This window comes from Galeopterus variegatus, unplaced genomic scaffold (assembly GCF_000696425.1).
Source record: "Galeopterus variegatus unplaced genomic scaffold, G_variegatus-3.0.2 Scaffold164, whole genome shotgun sequence".
Lineage (NCBI taxonomy): Eukaryota > Metazoa > Chordata > Mammalia > Dermoptera > Cynocephalidae > Galeopterus > Galeopterus variegatus.
This window is the reverse complement of record NW_007726275.1, coordinates 830,960-847,999: the sequence shown is the minus strand read 5'-3', so window position 1 is coordinate 847,999 and position 17,040 is coordinate 830,960. Positions and strand designations below refer to the sequence as shown.

Genomic DNA, 17,040 nt, shown 5'->3' with positions numbered 1-17,040 from the left:
AGGGAAGATGTCAGAGCAGCATTGCTCGGCGCCTGGCTCCAAGGGCTCTCAACAGAGCCATAGCACTTTCCCCCACACCTCAGAGCAGCCCCTGTGTTGCCTGGTGCTGGGCAGGCTCCAAGGAGCCAAGCAGGAATGAGAGGAGGATTCCATCCCCTCACAGGGCTCACCGTCTAGATGGGAGTCACACACAAACAAACTGAACCTCAGTATCTAAATGTCATATCAAAAAGTGTGGACAAAAGCCATGGGAGCATGAGAAGGGAACGACATCCTTCCTGGAAGAGAGGAAGACTTCCCAGAGGAGGTGACTATTGGGCTGGGCCATTGGATGGGCTGACATTCCCTAGGTGGAGAAGAGGGCAAACAGAATTTCAGCCAAGGCGCCCCACATGGGTAAAGGCACGAAGGAGGAAGAGAGAGTGTGTGTTTGGGGAGGACGGCCGAGGCTGAGGGGCTGGACGTTGGTTGCAGGAGGGACGCGGTAAGGCAGGAAGTTGCGAGATACATGAGGCCGAACGTGAAGGGCCTTGCAGGCCTTGTTAAGGACTGTGACGTGTATTCCTCTTCCATGGTCTTTGTTCAACCTGTGTGTGTGGAGCTCCACACATGTTAGGCACTTGGCTGGCACTAGGAGTCGAAAGCCATCCTGCCCTCAGTCCAGCGGGAGCCAGACCTGTGAACCTGAAGTGACAATAGAAAGTGGCAAGAGCTCTGGAAGGATGGTACCCAGCCAGAGGGGTCAGGGAAGGCTTCCGGAAGGTGAGGATGCCTATGAGTGCTGACGCTGAGGACACCTAGGAGTCAGGTGAAGTATCTCAGGAGAGGAATCAGCAAATGGAAAGGCCTGGAGGCAGGGGAGCAGGAGAATGTGTGTGGTGGGGAGGGGTGAGGATGAGGCTGGACCAGAAGCAGGTCCACTTCATGGCTTTAAGCCAAGGTGACAGGAAGTCACTGGAGGCTGTTAACCAGGACATGACATGCTCTGATTGCTCCTGGACAATCTGCCAGGTGGATTGTCTGAGGTCTGAGGGCTGGGAGGCCAGGCAGCACACTGAGGCAGTGGACCAGAGGGGTTCAGATTAAGACAGTAACAGGGGAGGAGGGAAGCAGATAAATGTGAGTGATGTTGAGGGGATGAGGGACCGAGCTTGACGGCAGGTGAGCTGCAGTGGGCCAGGGTGATGGGGGTCTTCAAGCTATACACATGTCCCTGGCTCAGGTGACCAGCTGAAGGAGGGGTCGCCCACGAGCCAAGCACTGTGGCCAAGGCAGGTGGGGAGCGGGTCTCCCAGAGCTCTGTTTGGGGCTTGGTGAGTGGGCAATACTTGCAGAGCATCCCAGGAGAAGCCCTGGTGGAACTGGGATACAGTGCTGGTCTGGGGATAGGGGTGGAAAGTCGGCAGGATTTGGGGGTGGAGAGAGAAGGCTTTGGTCTGTCTGTAAGTCCCTGGAACTTCCCCCTCCTGAGGAGTCTGGATGATGCTCCCAGGCACAGGTGGGGGTCACAGGCTCAGAGAGCAGGAGTGACATCCTCAGGGTCACATGGCTAGGAGTGGAGGAGCCCGGCCTAGAACCCAGGGACTTGGGACTCAGGGGTAGGACATATCATCACCACTGTCGCTTCCTGTCACTCTGTCCACTTCAGAGACCCCTGTGCTACTCACAGTCCCTCTCCTCTGCTTTCTAGTCTGTGTGGCTCTGAATACCCCCCCCCCCCCATCACTCTGAGGCCAGTGAGGGGCAGGTGTGTTGGGGGGAGTGCTGCAGGGAAGGCCCATCCAGGATGTCCAGGCACGTCCAGCCCCTTCATCTCTTCCGACCTGCCTTCTCCCCTTCCTTCCCTCCCATCCCACTCCCTGGGAATGAGGCCTCCCTGTTGCTTAGCAACTAGCAGAGCCTTAGAGAAAGGAAATGGAAATAGCTCAGGAGGTGCCTCTCCTCTGTTAAGATAGAAGTCCTTATGGTGTGTCTGTGTCTGTCTGTCTGCTCTACTTCAGGCCTAGAATAGAGCCAGGGCTTCTTACCTCCAAGCCATGCTGACTCCCACCACACCCTGAGCCTACAGGACACAGCTGCCTGGAAAGCTAATGTCAATGTCACCTTTAGTCACATCATCAGAAGCAGTGTTTCCAAAACAAAAAAAGGGGACAGTCCTGAGGGCCTCAATCAAGGTGAGACCCCCACGTGGAATGTCAGTTTTGGGGAAGTCAGCCAGGTCAAAGTGGGAACTGAAAACTGTGTCAAGGGTGGAAATGGAGTTGAACTTGAAAAAGGCCCCACCTTCCCATCTCTGCGGGGCTGCCCTGAGAGAAGACTGGGAGGTAGGAACACATGTAGTCTGTGGCCGCACTGGAAAGAGTCAGGACAATGGGCCTGGTGTGTGTGTGAACTGTTTATACTGAGCCTGAAGGAAAAACAAGAATAAAACTAGCAGAGATTTGCAGAGACCACCCTGGTTGACTGCGGAGTTGGTGAGGTGTGTGGGCTGGGGCTGGGTTGTCTGGGCCCAGGCCTCATGCAAGGCAGAGAGGGTTGTCCTAGGTCATTGCTAGGTCCCTGGAGATGATACAATTCCAAGCCAACAGTCCTTAGAGGCAATCTAGTACGACCTGCATCCACCCACCTCACAGATGGGGAAAGCCCGTTGTCCAATCCCTTCATGCCCCGAGGTATGACCCACAGGTGCAGACCTGCCCCCCTCTGCAGCCTGAGGGGAAGCGGATTAGAGCCATGAGTGGGCCCTTAAGTCTCCAGGATTAACTCGCGCCGAGAAGAGCTTAGCAGGTGGCCAAGAAGTGGCCATCCCGCCTCATGTCTGTGTCTATCCCGCAGGGCTGGCCACCATGTCCTCCACCGTGAACAACGGGGCAGCCAGCGTGCCGTCCCCGCCCGATGCTGCTAATGGCTTCCCACAGCCCGGCGCCTCCTCGGGGGCCTGGCCGCGCGCCGAGGACGAGCTGCGCGCATCAGAGCCAGGCCTGGCCAAGCGCGCGCACCGGGAGATCCTGGACCACGAGCGCAAGCGGCGCGTGGAGCTCAAGTGCATGGAGCTGCAGGAGATGATGGAGGAGCAGGGGTGAGCCGGCCGTCGGGCGGGGTGCGAGGGCCAGAGTCTGCACCAGTCCGGGTGGAATCAGTGCAAGCCCATTCCACCTTTCATTCATTTATTAGGTTTTTCAACCAATAAGCTGTCTTTGGATGCCTGCTCTGTGTCAAGCTCTGAAATGGGCTCCAATTCACAGAAGCCAAGGAGACACAGTCCCTGCCCTCCAGAAACATCCAGTCCAGTAGGGGAGAGAGGAGTATAAACATCAATGCTATCTCAAGTCCTCAGTTTCCCCGTCTATAAAATGGATGGATTGAGCCAGTACTGAACCCAGGCAAGAAATCTCAATGGGCCCTTACTATGTGTGAGGGCTGCCTGTGGTTTCAGCAAAGGGATCACTGGCTGCCACACTCATAAGCTCAGGTTCCGCCTTGTCTAGTTCAGAGAACCAGGCACTGTCCTGGGCAATTCTGGGCCCCAGAGCCCTGCTGATGTTGCTTCCTGTACTCAAAAATCACCCCCACCCTACCATCTGAGAACAGAAACAAGCACGATAACAACCAACTCTGCCACGCAACAGGTCAGAATCATGTTTATAGGACAGGACAGGAGAGGACCAAGTGCTTTAGGAGCTCAGAGGAGAGATTATAAGGCAGAGGGAAGGCTGCTAGAGAAGATGACGTTTGACTGGGCCCTGAAGGATGAGTAGGAGTTTGACAGACTGAGAAGGAGGAGGTGTGGGAGATCCCCAACCACTCAGTACATCCATCGGTCAGTAAGGGTTTAGGGAACCCCTTCCCCAAGTTTAGGGGAGATGAGACAGCGCTTACACATGGAGCCTGAGGTAAAGAAACAGAGAACAAAGCCATCCCCATCTGTGCAGCTCCAACAAAGGCTGGTAGGTCTCAAGACTCCTTTTTGCATCTTCCTAGAGTTCTTTGAAACTAGTAGGCTGGCTGCTGAGGGAGCAGGACCTGTCCGTCAGACCTGCACTGTCCGTGAGCTAAGAAATCAGAAATTCCCTGTGCATGGGATTAGGACCTGGAGCCACGTGGGGGCTGACACAGCCTATGCACGGCAGTCCTCCCAAACAACACCCTTGTCTGTCTACCCATGCCTCCTGAGCTCCCCAAGAGGCAGCCAGGACATGGACCACCATCTCTGTAGAGATCAGGAAGACACCGAGGCTCAGATGGAGACAGACACTTGCTGAAGGCCATCAGGAAGGCAGAGCCAAGGCTGAGCCTGGATCCAGAGTCCTCCCTGGCTGCCAGGCCGGGCTGCTTGTAGGGAGAGAAAGGGACACAGGGACCTGGTGCTCACCTCCATCTGGGGACCAGGTAGGGGAGAGGAGGCTACCTGAGGAGAGGGATGGATAGAAGGGAGGATGCTGAAGACAGAAAGGAGGCTGCCCACTGGCAATGAAAACACATTTAGTGAGCTGGGGCTAGGGGTGTGGGAAGAGGAAACGAGATCCCAAGGGGCACGGCTGAGGAGGGGTGGGGTGTGGAGACTCCCTCTGCAGAGAGAACCCCAGGACCCTGATTAAACCTGCAAATTCTGCAGAGTTGGGAGACTCGAGGAGTGAGGGCAGTGTGGGCAGGTGGTTGTGGGCAGGAACAAGAGGGTTGGCAGGGCAGACAAGGGCCAGACTTCTGTACTTCACTGCCCCTTCCCCTCCCAGAGCCCATCCCTTTCCTGAGCCCCTCTCCCCTCACTAAAGTCTCCTCCTCTTCACTGCACCTTCCCATCCTGAGAGCCCTCCTGTTCTCATGCAGAACCCCATCCTTTCACTGAGCCCCACGGCCCCTCCCTCACTCAGCACCTCCCCCTCCCCAAGCAGAGGGTGATGGCATCTGGCCATGTCCTTGGTGTTAGACCCCCAGCATCAAGGACCCCTGCCTCTCTGGGAAGCACCCACTGGGTCCCCAGGTGTTCAGTCAGCGTCCCTTCTCCCACCCAAGCCCTCACTTGAGGTGGTCCTTAGACTGGAGTCCCCCCAAAAGCTAGCCCTCGAGTCACTGTCCCCCACACTCCCATCCTTTGGCAAAAGTCTGCTCAGTGGACGCACAGCCACTCTTCGGCAAGCCACTGTTTACTCACTGTAAAATGGGGACACGTGTCTTCTGGAGTTGTTTTGAGGGTCCCATGGACTAAGGCACAAACAGGACTGTCCAGCCCCCAGCCAGTCCCCACAAAGTGCTCAATAAGCACCAGGGGCCTTGCTCTTTTATAAAATCTAGTCACTAATATCCATTTCTAGAAACTCTGGTTTGTTCACGTTTACTTACCAGGTGCTCAGGCATTTAACAGATATTCGCACCAGCCACGGGAACACACATTCTGTGGCCCCATTAGGAAGCAATCCCTTTTCTTAATATTGATGGCTGGCTGACTAATTCACCAGTGACGGATGCCACATGTGAGTCACCTTCCCAGGCAGCCTCTGCACATAGCCTGCAATCATGGGGCAGGGGGGCAGGGACAGAGCCCCAGCCTTCATGATGGGACGGCCCCCAGCACCCCCCACCCACCCGGCCCATCTTCTTGTGAGGACACGGGTGAGGGGACAGAGTGCGGCTCTGCCCTTAGCTGGGCTTGGAGCATTAAGCCCTCCCCTCCCCTTATTCTGCTCGCTCATCTGTAAAATGGGAATAGGGCCACCACCCTCCCAGAGCCATGGTGGAAAAAGCCGTGCTCTAGGAAGTGCTGGGTCTGGGCAAGGACAGGCAAAATTAAACATTTCCCACTCTGGGGATCTCTTCAAACATGGGCAAGGTGGACCCCCTCACCCCGCCTCCGCCCTAGCGAGTGACCCAGGAAGTCCCCAAAGCCACAGTGAATTTGGCACGTCCCTCCCGCTTGGCCCGTAGAGTAGAAGGGGGACTGGTGGAGCCAGACTGGTGAGGGGAGCATCTGAACCAGGAAGCTGTGGGCACCAGAGCTAGGAAGTGGTGGCTGCCAGGATTCAAACACAGAACTGCCTAGCTCTTCTGCCTCTCCCCTTAGTCACTGTCCCACATGGCCTCAGCTGAGATGATTGACCCCGAGACATATGAGGGCAGGAGAGACTTAGAGGTGGTGGTTACACTTGAGACCTCTGTGCCCAATAGCCAGATGTCATCCCTGAGTCCCCAGCTTCTCCCAGCAAGATACCCTGGGGCACAGAGGGAGCCTCCCTGAGCTCTGAGTTGGCTCAGTCCAGCACCCCCGCCCCCAGCAGGCAGGTGCTGGAGTTGGTCAGCTTGCCCTGGACCTACTGGGCCAGTGCTGGGTCCAGGCACAGGGTCTGTAGAACTGGCTTGAAGCACCTCCCAAGCAGCTCACCCTTGAGCCATGTCCTCCAAGCCCCCCCTGGCCCAGGGCCCTGTCCCCATGGCTCAGCCAGTCTCTCTCCTTCCCAGGGGTCTATGAGTCAGGGGCTGGACAGTGTTGAAGGGCCAGTGCTGTGCTTGTCTCTGTGCTGGTGACAATGACAAGCCAGTCTCCTGAGAAGTTGAGGTCAGAGCAGCTGCTCTGTGTCTCTGCTGCTCAGAGAAGGGCCACCACCCATTATTCCTGGGCACCGGGCTTTGCACTGCCCAAAGAGCAAGCCAGGCCAAAGGACTGCCAGGCTGAATGCCTGAGCCTGAGGCTCATCAGAGACTGAAGCGGTCGCTGACGGGCCAGGGCCCAGAGCTTGGTGATGCTGGGTTAAAGGCGTCAGCACAGGGTGCCCTGAGCCACATAGGGATCGGAAGAAAATCCCCCCACCCCCACCAGGCCAGGACCCAGCCCTCCCCATGGTGGACTACACAGGAGCCAGACCCTCTCTGGGGGTCAGGGGACACCTGCTTAAGAAGTACTTGGTGCTCCTCATCCAGCCCCCCCCCCAGCCTGTTCAATTGGTCCCCAAGTCTCAGCTATTCTGCTTCCTAGATGGCTTTTCATCCATTTCTTCTTCTCCATCCTCAGGACCACTCTCTCACTCTGACCTCCCCCTCTCCTGCCCACACGCCTACAGTAGCCCAATGCCGGCCCCCCTGCCTCCAGCCACACAGCCACTGGAGCCTTCTTTCCTAAGTAAAAATCCAGCTTCGAAACTCTCCAATGTCTCTCCATCCCCAGTCACTCATTTATCAAAAATTTTGGGATGCCACAATGTGGCAGGCATGATGCCAGATGCTGGGGCCACCATGGTGAACCAGACAGACAAGCCCCTGCCCTCAGGGAACTCCTGGCCAGTGCAGGATACAGACAAGTCAACAGACAATTACTAGAGCATGAACCACCTGCCAGGATCTGGAAGCACAGGTTGCTATGGAAACGCAAATGCTGGCACTGAAGGAGGGGGGCAGTATCTGTCCTGCGGTAAACATCCATTGAGTCAAATCTTTGTGCTTAGCCATGATTATTGCCACTGGGTAAACCTGGAAGTTAATTTATGAGTCAAAGGATGTGTTCGTTTTTTTAAGGCTTTGGAAGAGAACTGCCAAATTGCTTTCCTGCAAATGTTTGTCAAAGGAGTGGAGGAGAGGAGGGAGAAAAGAGATGGGATCCCTGAGAGGGAACAATGTGCCATTTTCATGGACAGGCAGAGTGGGGAGGGCCGGGCCTGCCATGGGGACAGATAATGGAGGACGAGCAGATGACAGAAACAAGATAGAACCCCCAGTTCTATTCTGCCACCATGTCTTCTGCACAGCCTAATGACCCATAGCCCAGGGAGGGGTCTGGGACCCAAGACTCATTCTGTAACAGCCAGTGGACACCTGCTACATGGCAAGCACAGGGCAAGGCACAGCATAAACAAAGACCCTCGAGGGGCAGCGTGAGGACAGGCTGGAAGGGGAGACACCAAAGGGACTAGGAGGCGGGGCAGGTGCTGCCACAAGGGTGCAGTGAGAGAGGGTGATGAGTGACCCCGGGTGTGGGAGCAGGGAGCAGGGATCAGGGGTAGGTAATGCCAGACTTTGATCCCTAGCCTGAGACTGGGCCCAGGGAAGGAGGGAGGGAGGGGTGGAGAAGTAAGGAGCTTCCATTCGAGGCCCAGACTTCAGCCACCCCCCACCCCAAGCCAGCACAGACGGAAGCAGCAGATCTACCACTGGGCCCCCAGACAAGCCACTGGGCAGCCTTGATCTTGCAGAGGTGGGGAGGCTTTGAGGACCTCCCAAGGCTGCTGTGAGGATCAGATGTCATGAGGCCAGGAAAGCAGAAAAGGCCACGTGTGTATCAAAGCCAGGATTCTCCCTTCTCCCTGCAATGTCTCAATGGTGTGACTGCAGCCTGGACGTGGGAAGGAGGCCGACCCTGGGGACGAGAAGGGCATGGACGAGGGACTCAGCCTCACCAGGGTCATCTCTCCCCACCTCTGGGAACAACTCTTCCTTTTGTTTACTTGTTTGGCTGGTTATGTTTGTTTAGTTGGCCGGTTGGCTGCATTGGTGCAAAACAGAACCCTGGAGCTTCTCAGCGCTGAGGGCCTGGCTAGGCTCTGCGACCTCGAACAAGTTATTCCAAGCTGGGCTGTGTGCTTGTGAGCCAGGGCTGGGGGCTGGGGCAGTGGGAGCTAACTGCAGCCAGGAGAGTAGCCCTCACCCTGCCTTGTCACCTCAGGTACTCGGAGGAGGAGATCCGGCAGAAAGTTGGGACATTCCGGCAGATGCTGATGGAGAAGGAGGGAGTGCTCACCAGGGAGGACCGGCCTGGGGGCCACATGTGAGTGCCCACCTGTGTGGGGGCAGGGGGAGGGGCTGTGGGCTCAGACAGCAGCTGGGTACTAGAGGGGCCTGTCCAGGGGCTCCTTCAGGGAGTTGGGGAAGGGTGGTGGGGGGAGAGGAGGCGAGGGTATAGGCCCTGCCCACTGGAAACTCTGGCCTGGTTCAGGGCATAAGATAAGACATCACCAAGGGCCTCCCCCTGCCCACCCCTATCTATGTCTCAGTAATAGGAGGGGTGGAGAAGGCAGGCCAGATCTCAACTCAGCGAATCCTAGGCTGAAAATTAGGAAAATTCAGAAATGTTCTGACCCCAACATTGTCACTGGCTGAGAGTGTGACCTCAGACAAGCCCCTCTGTGCCTGTTATTACCACCTGCAAAATGGGCTCCAGAGTAAGCAAGTGCTCGGGGGGAAGTAAGAACCCATACACCAAATGCCATTGCTACCGTGGCCGAAGCTTGGCAGGCAAAGGGGGTGTTAGCTCTGCTGAGGTCACAGCTCTGCAGCCTGTCACAGGACAGGAGGAGCACTGGTGTGCTGTGGGCCTCTGGGCAGGCTTTGGATCTTACAGGGAAGTTAGAGGGAGGTAAATTTTGTCTCAGATCAGAGAGAACTGTGAACTACTCAAAACCACACAAAAAAATGAACAGGCTGCATGAGTAGGTGGGAGTGTCCAGCCATGGCTGGGTGGCTGGCCGAGCTCCATGCCTGGCAGGCAGTGTGTGCTCAGGGAGTATTCCTGAATCTAGTCAGATGGGCCTTCCCCTTGCTAACCCTCAGTTTCCCACCCAGCACCAACAGCCCATGCTTCTCTGGTTGGGAGTGAAACTGAGCCTGGATGAGAGGCCAGGGTAAACACTGCTGGTCACTTCCTCGGGTGTGAGACTAGTCCTTTCTGCAGACTTTCTTCACTGCCGGGGCTGTCAGCGTGTGCATTCCCACTTGCCCCACTTACACCTTGTCTCTCTGGCCAGGGTAGGAGACAAGCAGAGTCGGAGACAGCCCCAGGCTTGTGGGGGAGGCTCATGGGTGATCTCACAAGCCAGGTTCAACCTGTCTGATCTCTCCTTCCTCTGGACCTGAGGTGAGGGCCCAAAGTTGGCCACCACCAACTCCTCTTCAGGCTCCCAGAGCTCACAGCAGCCCTCAGCAACTCCTACACTATCTCCCTCCTTGAGGCCTGAGTCAGTTCCCCACAAGAGCAGGGTCAGCCTTTCTCTTCCCTTCTCAAACCTCCTAACAACCAGATTCTGTCTGCTGCTGCCCAGGCCACCTACAAACAGAGGAGGTCCTGGCCTTCTTATCTGCACCCCCTCAAACAGCCCAAAAGCTTCTCTGGAAAATCGCCACTCTTTCCTCCTCCATCCAAGAGTGAGTGAGGGTGAGCGGCCTTCTCTGGATTCTCCCTATGCCACCTTCTCTAGCCCCCCCCCGCCCCCTTCTATGAGAACCACCCTCCAGCTCAAGCCTACAGGTCTTCCCTCCCCAGCTCCTTCCTCTTAACCTAATTCCTGTCCTAAAAAGGACAGTCCTCCCTCAACCCCGCTTTCTCCTCCAGCTACCAGCCCACATTTTTCTTTCTTTTCTCAACCAAATTTCTGTAGAGAGTGTGCAGCACTTATAGTCTCCCTTTCTATAAGCCATGCAGACCTGGCTTCTGCCCCCATAACTCCCATGACCTGCTCAGGCCACGGCCACCAGTGTCCTACTTACCATGGCTGCCCATGGCTTCTTTGCAGGCCTTGAACTTTCTGGCATGTGCCGCCATAGTGCATTCCCTTCATGAAAGTTCCTTCCCCCTGGCTTCCAGGATTCAGTTCTCTGTGAGTTTCTTCCTCCCCTCTGATAGCTTCTGCTGTCTCCCTTTCTCCTGCCCACTTCCCATAGGTTGGTTTTACCCCAAGGTTCTGTCATGTCCTCAGACCCCTTCCCCATGTCTGCCTTCCCTCTTCTCCCTGGAGGATCACATCCATTACCCAGCTGGAACTTTTTCCTGTTAGTGGATATCTCCCAGATCTTTTCCATTAGTCCTGATCTTCTCTTCACTTGAATGAATGAACGAATGAATGAATGATGAATTTAAGAACCAGGACCCATTGGGAAATATGCCATGAAAAGGTTGCAGTGTCTCCATCATCAGAACCAATCTCTTGGAGTGTCTGTGCTGCATGCTTAATCTGTGCTAGTGCCATGAGGTAGGAGGAGAGGAAAGGGAGATGTGATCCCTGCTTCCTGGGTGGAAACACAAACCTTCAACCTGAAGCCAGGAATTACTGGCAACTCCTGACAAGAAGAAACAGTGTAGCCACTCAAACCGTTTAGTCTTCAGGCCCTGTGCATGTTCAGAGGAGGAAGAGATGAGACAGACGGGGGTGGTCAAGCAGGAAAGGCTCCTTGGAAAAGGCAGTGCCCAGAAGACCAGATGGTCAGGGAGAATTTGATGGTCAGGGAAACTTGATAAGCGTTCTGAAGGCAGGGGATAGGATAGACTTAGCAGGACCCTGGAATCCTGCGAGAATGTCAGTTCCATGAGGACAGGATTTTTATTGGTTTTGTTTGCTGTTATATCCCTTGTTCCTAGAATAGTGTGGCTTGCCCAATTTTCCCCAAAGCCTCACTTTCCCATTTACACAGTAAGGGGGTTGAACCAGAGGCTTCCTGTAGCTCAGGCAGCCTAAAATGGTACGAAAATAGTACTCCAAACAACAGTTGCAGCAAGCTAAAGAGACTGACGGCCACTTGGGTCAAAGGAGGGGGGCTGTCTGTGGTGCTGAACCCAAGGCTGCCTTGGCCTGAGGCAGAAAGGTGAGTGTAGGGGTGAGGGAGGGCTGGAGACAGATTGGACATGTGCCTTCCTGCAGACCTGGCATCTGACCAGGTCTTCACTTCTTAGCTCACTTCGTAGCTGTTGGGGAGTGGAGTGATAGTGTGGGCTCTGGAGTCAGACACTCCACCTGTGCAAATCTCTAAGTTCAAAGTTAACCCCCTGCCCAGCTCCACTACACCCCAGCTGTGTGACTTGGGCAGGTCCTTGACTTCTCTGAGCCTCCATTTCTTTATCTATAAAATGGGGATATTAGTGCTTACCTCATAGGATTGTTGAGGAAATTAAATGAGACAGTGAATGTAAGTGTGTGGAATAATGCCTGGCACACAGCGAACACACATTGCTAGTCTCTGATCACAACCACCATCCTCACGATTGCCTGGCAATGGTGAGTACTCTATTGGCCCTAATGTATTCCCTTCTGCCTGACTGTCTCCATTCTCTCTGCCAACTGTGGAGTTCCCTCCAGAGTCTGCGAAGCCCTCTGACCACCACCAGTCCCTATGCTCATGCCAATGCCTTCTGACCCTGATACCCAGCCCCCCTCCACAGACTGGTATTTTGAGGCATGGAGAAATTCAATGCTCTCTTAGAGTGAAATGCAAATCCAGACCCACACTAAAGGGTCTCCACGCTGGGGGCTCTGACAGACCATAAGAGCCCATGCCTCCTTGACCACAGGGGCAGGGGCAGTCCCAGAGTTCTTTGTACCTAGGGATCACTCTTCTTCCTTAGGTTAACTGACTGGCTTGAATGACAGTCTCTTGTAACAGTCCCTCTCCAGTCCAACCCCCATAGTGGACACCAGAGCATCATACTGCTGCAGTGTCTAGACATGATGCCATAGATGGTGGGAGCCAGTGGAAGGTCTTTCTGGAAATGTGGAGAAGGTTTTGAGGAGGTGGAATGTGATCAGGAGGTACTGGGGACCTTCCCTTTGGAAGATGTATCAGTTGGATGAAACTGCAGGGAGACCAGTATGGCAGCTAGTGCTGTGATCTGGGAGAGACAGTGGTGATGGAGAGGAGGGGGGTTCCACGGACACTGAGGACAGACGAGATTTGCTCTTTGGAAACTGATCAGATGTGGAGAGCCCTATTTTTCCACAGAAACCTCTGGTTTCCCAGTATCTATAAGATCAAGTCTGGACTCCTTTGCCTGGCATTCAAGGCTCTTCACACTCTGGACCCAGCCAGCCTCCCAATCTCAGCATCATGCAGCAGCTAGCCTGACCTGATTGCTATGTCCTGCATGTTCCCATTACTAGCCTTTGCTCAAACTGGGTCCTCAACCTGACATACCATAGCTCCTTCCACACAGGTTCAAATCTGCCATCATTCAAGGCCACCTCTAAAAATCACTGTTTATCTCTCTGGGATAAAAGTAAACTCTTCTCGGGGCCGGCCTGGTGGCGCACTGCTACAGTGCACCGCTTGGGAGTGCGGCGACGCTCCCACCGAGGGTTCGGATCCCACATACAGACCGGTTCCCGCTCACTGGCTGAGCGGGGCGCGGGCGCAGCACCGAGGGTTGCGATCCCGTTGCCGGTCCCGGTCCGGTACGGGCGCGACACTGAGGGTTGCGATCCGTTGCCGGTCACGAAAAAAGACAAAAAGGAAAAAAAAAAAAAGTAAACTCTTCTCTCTGGAGCACATGTTTTCTCTACTTCTCATGGCTACCATCAATTCTTTTTTTTTTTCCCCCAGTCCGATAAATAACTTTTAAGAATAATTGTTTTCATTGTTATATAATATAACAAAATGTTTGAGAGAGAGAATTTATGAAAAACAATACCCATAAGTTACTTCCTAAGACAAACATAGTGAGCAAATTCCAGTCTTTTTTTTCTCTTATTACCAAATTTTATGCATAGTGTGACCTCTCTGTGCCTCATTATTTTGTGTAAAAGATGAGAATATTAACGACGGTTCCCACATCATAGGCTTGTTCTGAGCATTAAATGATTAAATGAGATAAATACATGTCAAGTGCTCAGAACACTACTTGGCACCTGGGTTTGTAATTATCATAATATGCACCATGTCGTAGTTTTGCCCTGCACTGTGAGGAGCTAGAGGAAAAGCATCAGGCCTGAGTCGTCCCTGTTGCTACCACCACCGCCCCGCCCAAGGCCCCTGGCAGGGCTGGCTGAGTGAATGAGCAGAGGGCAGACCCTTTGCCTGGAATTCCCTCCCTCTCTATCTAGACTCATTCATCTGTCAACTGGCCATTATGCTCCTGGCTAATGGGAAACAGCACCAGTTAATTAGCAAGATTTCTGGCATGAGGAAGAGCTTGTGATGGGCAGTCTTTACCCAAGCCGGAGCCCTGCCCATGGTGTTTGGTCCAACATGGGTCCTCTGCAGTGCTCCACGTTCCACCTTGATACGTTCTTTGTCCCTCTGCAGCAGACTCTGTCTGGGCCAGCTTTGGTCAGCTCTGTGGGACTCAGTTTGTTTTCACGGTGGGGTAACGCCTCCCCAGCCTACCCCACAGACACAATAACAAACATGAATTTAAGAGCTTAAAACATTAAACAAATCTAGAACTGAGCACACAACCCACAGCTGTATCTATAACGTAGGGAGGGGATGACTGAGTAGAGGGACCCAGCTTTGGCTAACGTCTACGGCAGGGAAGGTCTGCCAGCAAACTCAAAGCCTGTCCTGTTTGCACAGGAATTCTCAAAGCCAGTTGCAGAGGCAACCTTATACGCTTTGCTCAAAGGTCCCAACACTATAGAGGATGTTCCTTTCCTTCTCTGGCCTCAGTTTTCTTATCTGTAAAATGAACCGGGAAGGTCAATTTCTCTAAATCAGGTAGTGGCTAAGAATGGTATTGTGAACTGCGGAGAGCTACTTAAACATTACAGAACATTATTCTTAGTGACAGTATCATCCAGGAGAAGCAGGATAGGAGAACCCAGGGTTCTAGCCCTGGGAGAGCCCACAAAGCAGATGTAGTGATACCAGCAGCAAAAGCCAGCAAGAGAGGATGCAACCATAGGCCTGTTTTTATTCCTGAAACTCCCAGAGCAAGTTTTATCAGAAGGTCTGAGACCTCATGCTTCTCCCTGAGCCTGCTACTCATACCCCATGCCTATCTTTCAATGCTCCCAGCAGACAAGATCCCAGATGAACCTTCCAGAAGGGACAGGAGAATGACAGAGAACCTTTTGGAGAGGGAGGATTGGTGGGTGGGGAGCAGCTAAAGGAGGGTGGGCAACTCCGTTCCCGGGACAGAGGAGGGAAAGATGCCTACAGGGGTGCAGCCAGCAGAATAAGGGGGGCAAAGTGAGGGGAAGAAGGAACAGGAGGGGAGGATTCCGTAAGGGAGGGGCCTCAGTGAGGGCCTGGACTCCACGGCTAACCTGGCTGGGAAGTTAGAAGGCAGGAAAGGACCTGCAGAAGACAATACCCAAACTGAGCTATTTTATTCTGTAAATAACCTTCACCATTTCTGTGTCAGGATCAATTGAAGCTCTCTCCTTGTACAGGCTCACCACACAATACTTGAGGTGCCCTTAACTTTTGCTAAAGACTATGTTTTATGTGTCAGGCATTTGTGTGGCTGAAGAGCTGTGTAGGGGGCGATGGGCCTGGGAGGATAAGGGCTGGGCAGGCTGAGGGCGTTGGAGATTTCAGAGACAGGAGGTAGGAGGCCACCGGCCTCAGGAAGAGAGGTTTGAATGAAGGGATGTGGGGGTGTTTGGCCCTGCAAGGACAGAGGATGACATTAGCCTCTCCTCTGCCATCGCAGAAAAACCTCCCCACTACCGTGTGACTTCAAGGCTCTCAGGGCCACACTGGTGTTTGAAAACTAAATGACATTCTTAAGATTGGCCTCAAGGCTAGCTAACCCTGTCATATTTGGGTTACAGTCTTTTTTTTTTTTTTAAATACAAAATGAGTCTTAAAAGAATCAATTAGTGGGTTTTCTGCTAGAGATTCGTCCCTGAAAATTCTTCTTTTTCCCTGTACTGTGGCCTGCTTCCCTTCACTCTGTCTCTTTTCCATGGTTGCAGCCTCTCTCCTCCCTGGAAGAGGTGCTGGAGGTGTTGGTGTGTAAATGCCCACAGAGGCCCCTCTGTCTAACGATGTCTACTACATGTGGGACAACACCTCAGGCCAGGCTTTGTGTTAGGGGCTTCACTGACAGAATCTTTCTTCATCCTGTCCTCTAAGCTGGGATATTCTCCTCGTTGTGTAGATAAGGACCTCAAGGCTGGGTGAGCTTGGTCGTGCCTAGATTCAAACCTGCCTGTGTGAATCCAAAGCTTATGTTCTCAAAGCTCCAAGCCCTGGCCTCCCTCACACTTGGCAGAGGAGTGAGCCAGTGAATGGCACCCAGGAGTGAGGGGAGTTCTGCTGTGAGACCAGGGCTGAGCCTCCCTCGGGAGGGACACTGTCTGAGCCAGCATGGATAAAAAATGCAAGGGGGGACCACCACCCTGGAGCCTGTTACCCCATTGCCGGGCCCTGGAGGGTCACTTCTGGGCTTGCTCAATAAAAAAAGCTGCGCAGCCCCCATTTCCTCAGAGACTTCTCCCAACAGCCTGTAACATAGTCATCACTCCCATCTTGAAGAAGAGGCTCAGAGAGGGCATGACAGGTTCCAGGTCACACAGCGACTCAGGGACAGTGCATGATGAGGGAGGACTCGTCTGGGGCTTCAGAGTTCGTGCTCTCTCCTTAAGCCCAGCTGCCTCCAGGAAAAAAAAAAAAAAAACACTCTGAGAAGGGCGGGCAGGGAGTAAACATCTGTGGCAGAGGATGGCGGGGGCTCTGATGGGGAGAACTCTGCAAGGTGGATGGGGAGCATGGGAGGCCCACACCCTCCACCTCTGGGCTGTGATCGATGAGGACAGCCGGGCAGCCGAGGCTGCAGAGGGAGAGCGAGCAGGGGCTGTGAGTATTTCAGCGACTGAGGCCAGGAGGAGGAGAGAGAAATGGGGGAAGGGAGGCGCTCAGGGCGGGGGAGGGGCTCATGGACCAGGACAGCCGAGTAGGGAAGGACAGATGTCAGTAGGGGCTCAGCCAGGGGGAGCTAAGCGCAGGGGAAAGGGCTCAGGGAAACGGAGGCAGGGACATGGGATAGGACAGTAGGGTTAAGGGGCGCAGGGACCAATGGGGGGTGCGCTGAGGAGGGGGTCAATGACGGGACTGAGGGATAAGGAGGGTACTCAGTGAGGAGGGGGGTCTCCCCAGAGGGTGAGAGCCTAGAAGGGGTGGGGCTCAGTAGAGGGCTCCATGCTCCTTCTCTTCTGCAAAGTGTCGCACCGCGAGGCTGGGGACCCCGCAGGGCAGCGCCGCGTCGGGTTGCCCACATCTCCGCCGGCGCGGTGACCCTCCCCTGAGCTGGGCCGCAGCCCGGGGGCCCCGGAGGCCAGGCCAGGCGCCGGTGCCCGCCAAGGACCGGGCAGCGGGAAGGCCGTCCGCGGAGGCGGGTGGTGAGCGTCCCTG

The 17,040-nt window shown here is 54.5% G+C and overlaps 1 protein-coding gene across 1 annotated transcript in view; it reads left to right on the top strand.

Annotated features, from left to right (window-relative positions):
• The first annotated feature begins 2,846 nt into the window (after nucleotides 1-2,846).
• SRRM3 (serine/arginine repetitive matrix 3) overlaps nucleotides 2,847-17,040 on the top strand; it is an 18,997-nt gene continuing 4,803 nt past the window's right edge. The window contains exons 1-4 of the mRNA XM_008594680.1: nucleotides 2,847-3,079; nucleotides 8,648-8,749; nucleotides 9,726-9,763; nucleotides 16,275-16,319. Coding sequence (XP_008592902.1) covers nucleotides 2,847-3,079; nucleotides 8,648-8,749; nucleotides 9,726-9,763; nucleotides 16,275-16,319 — 418 coding nt within the window. The remainder of the gene's footprint in view (nucleotides 3,080-8,647; nucleotides 8,750-9,725; nucleotides 9,764-16,274; nucleotides 16,320-17,040) is intronic.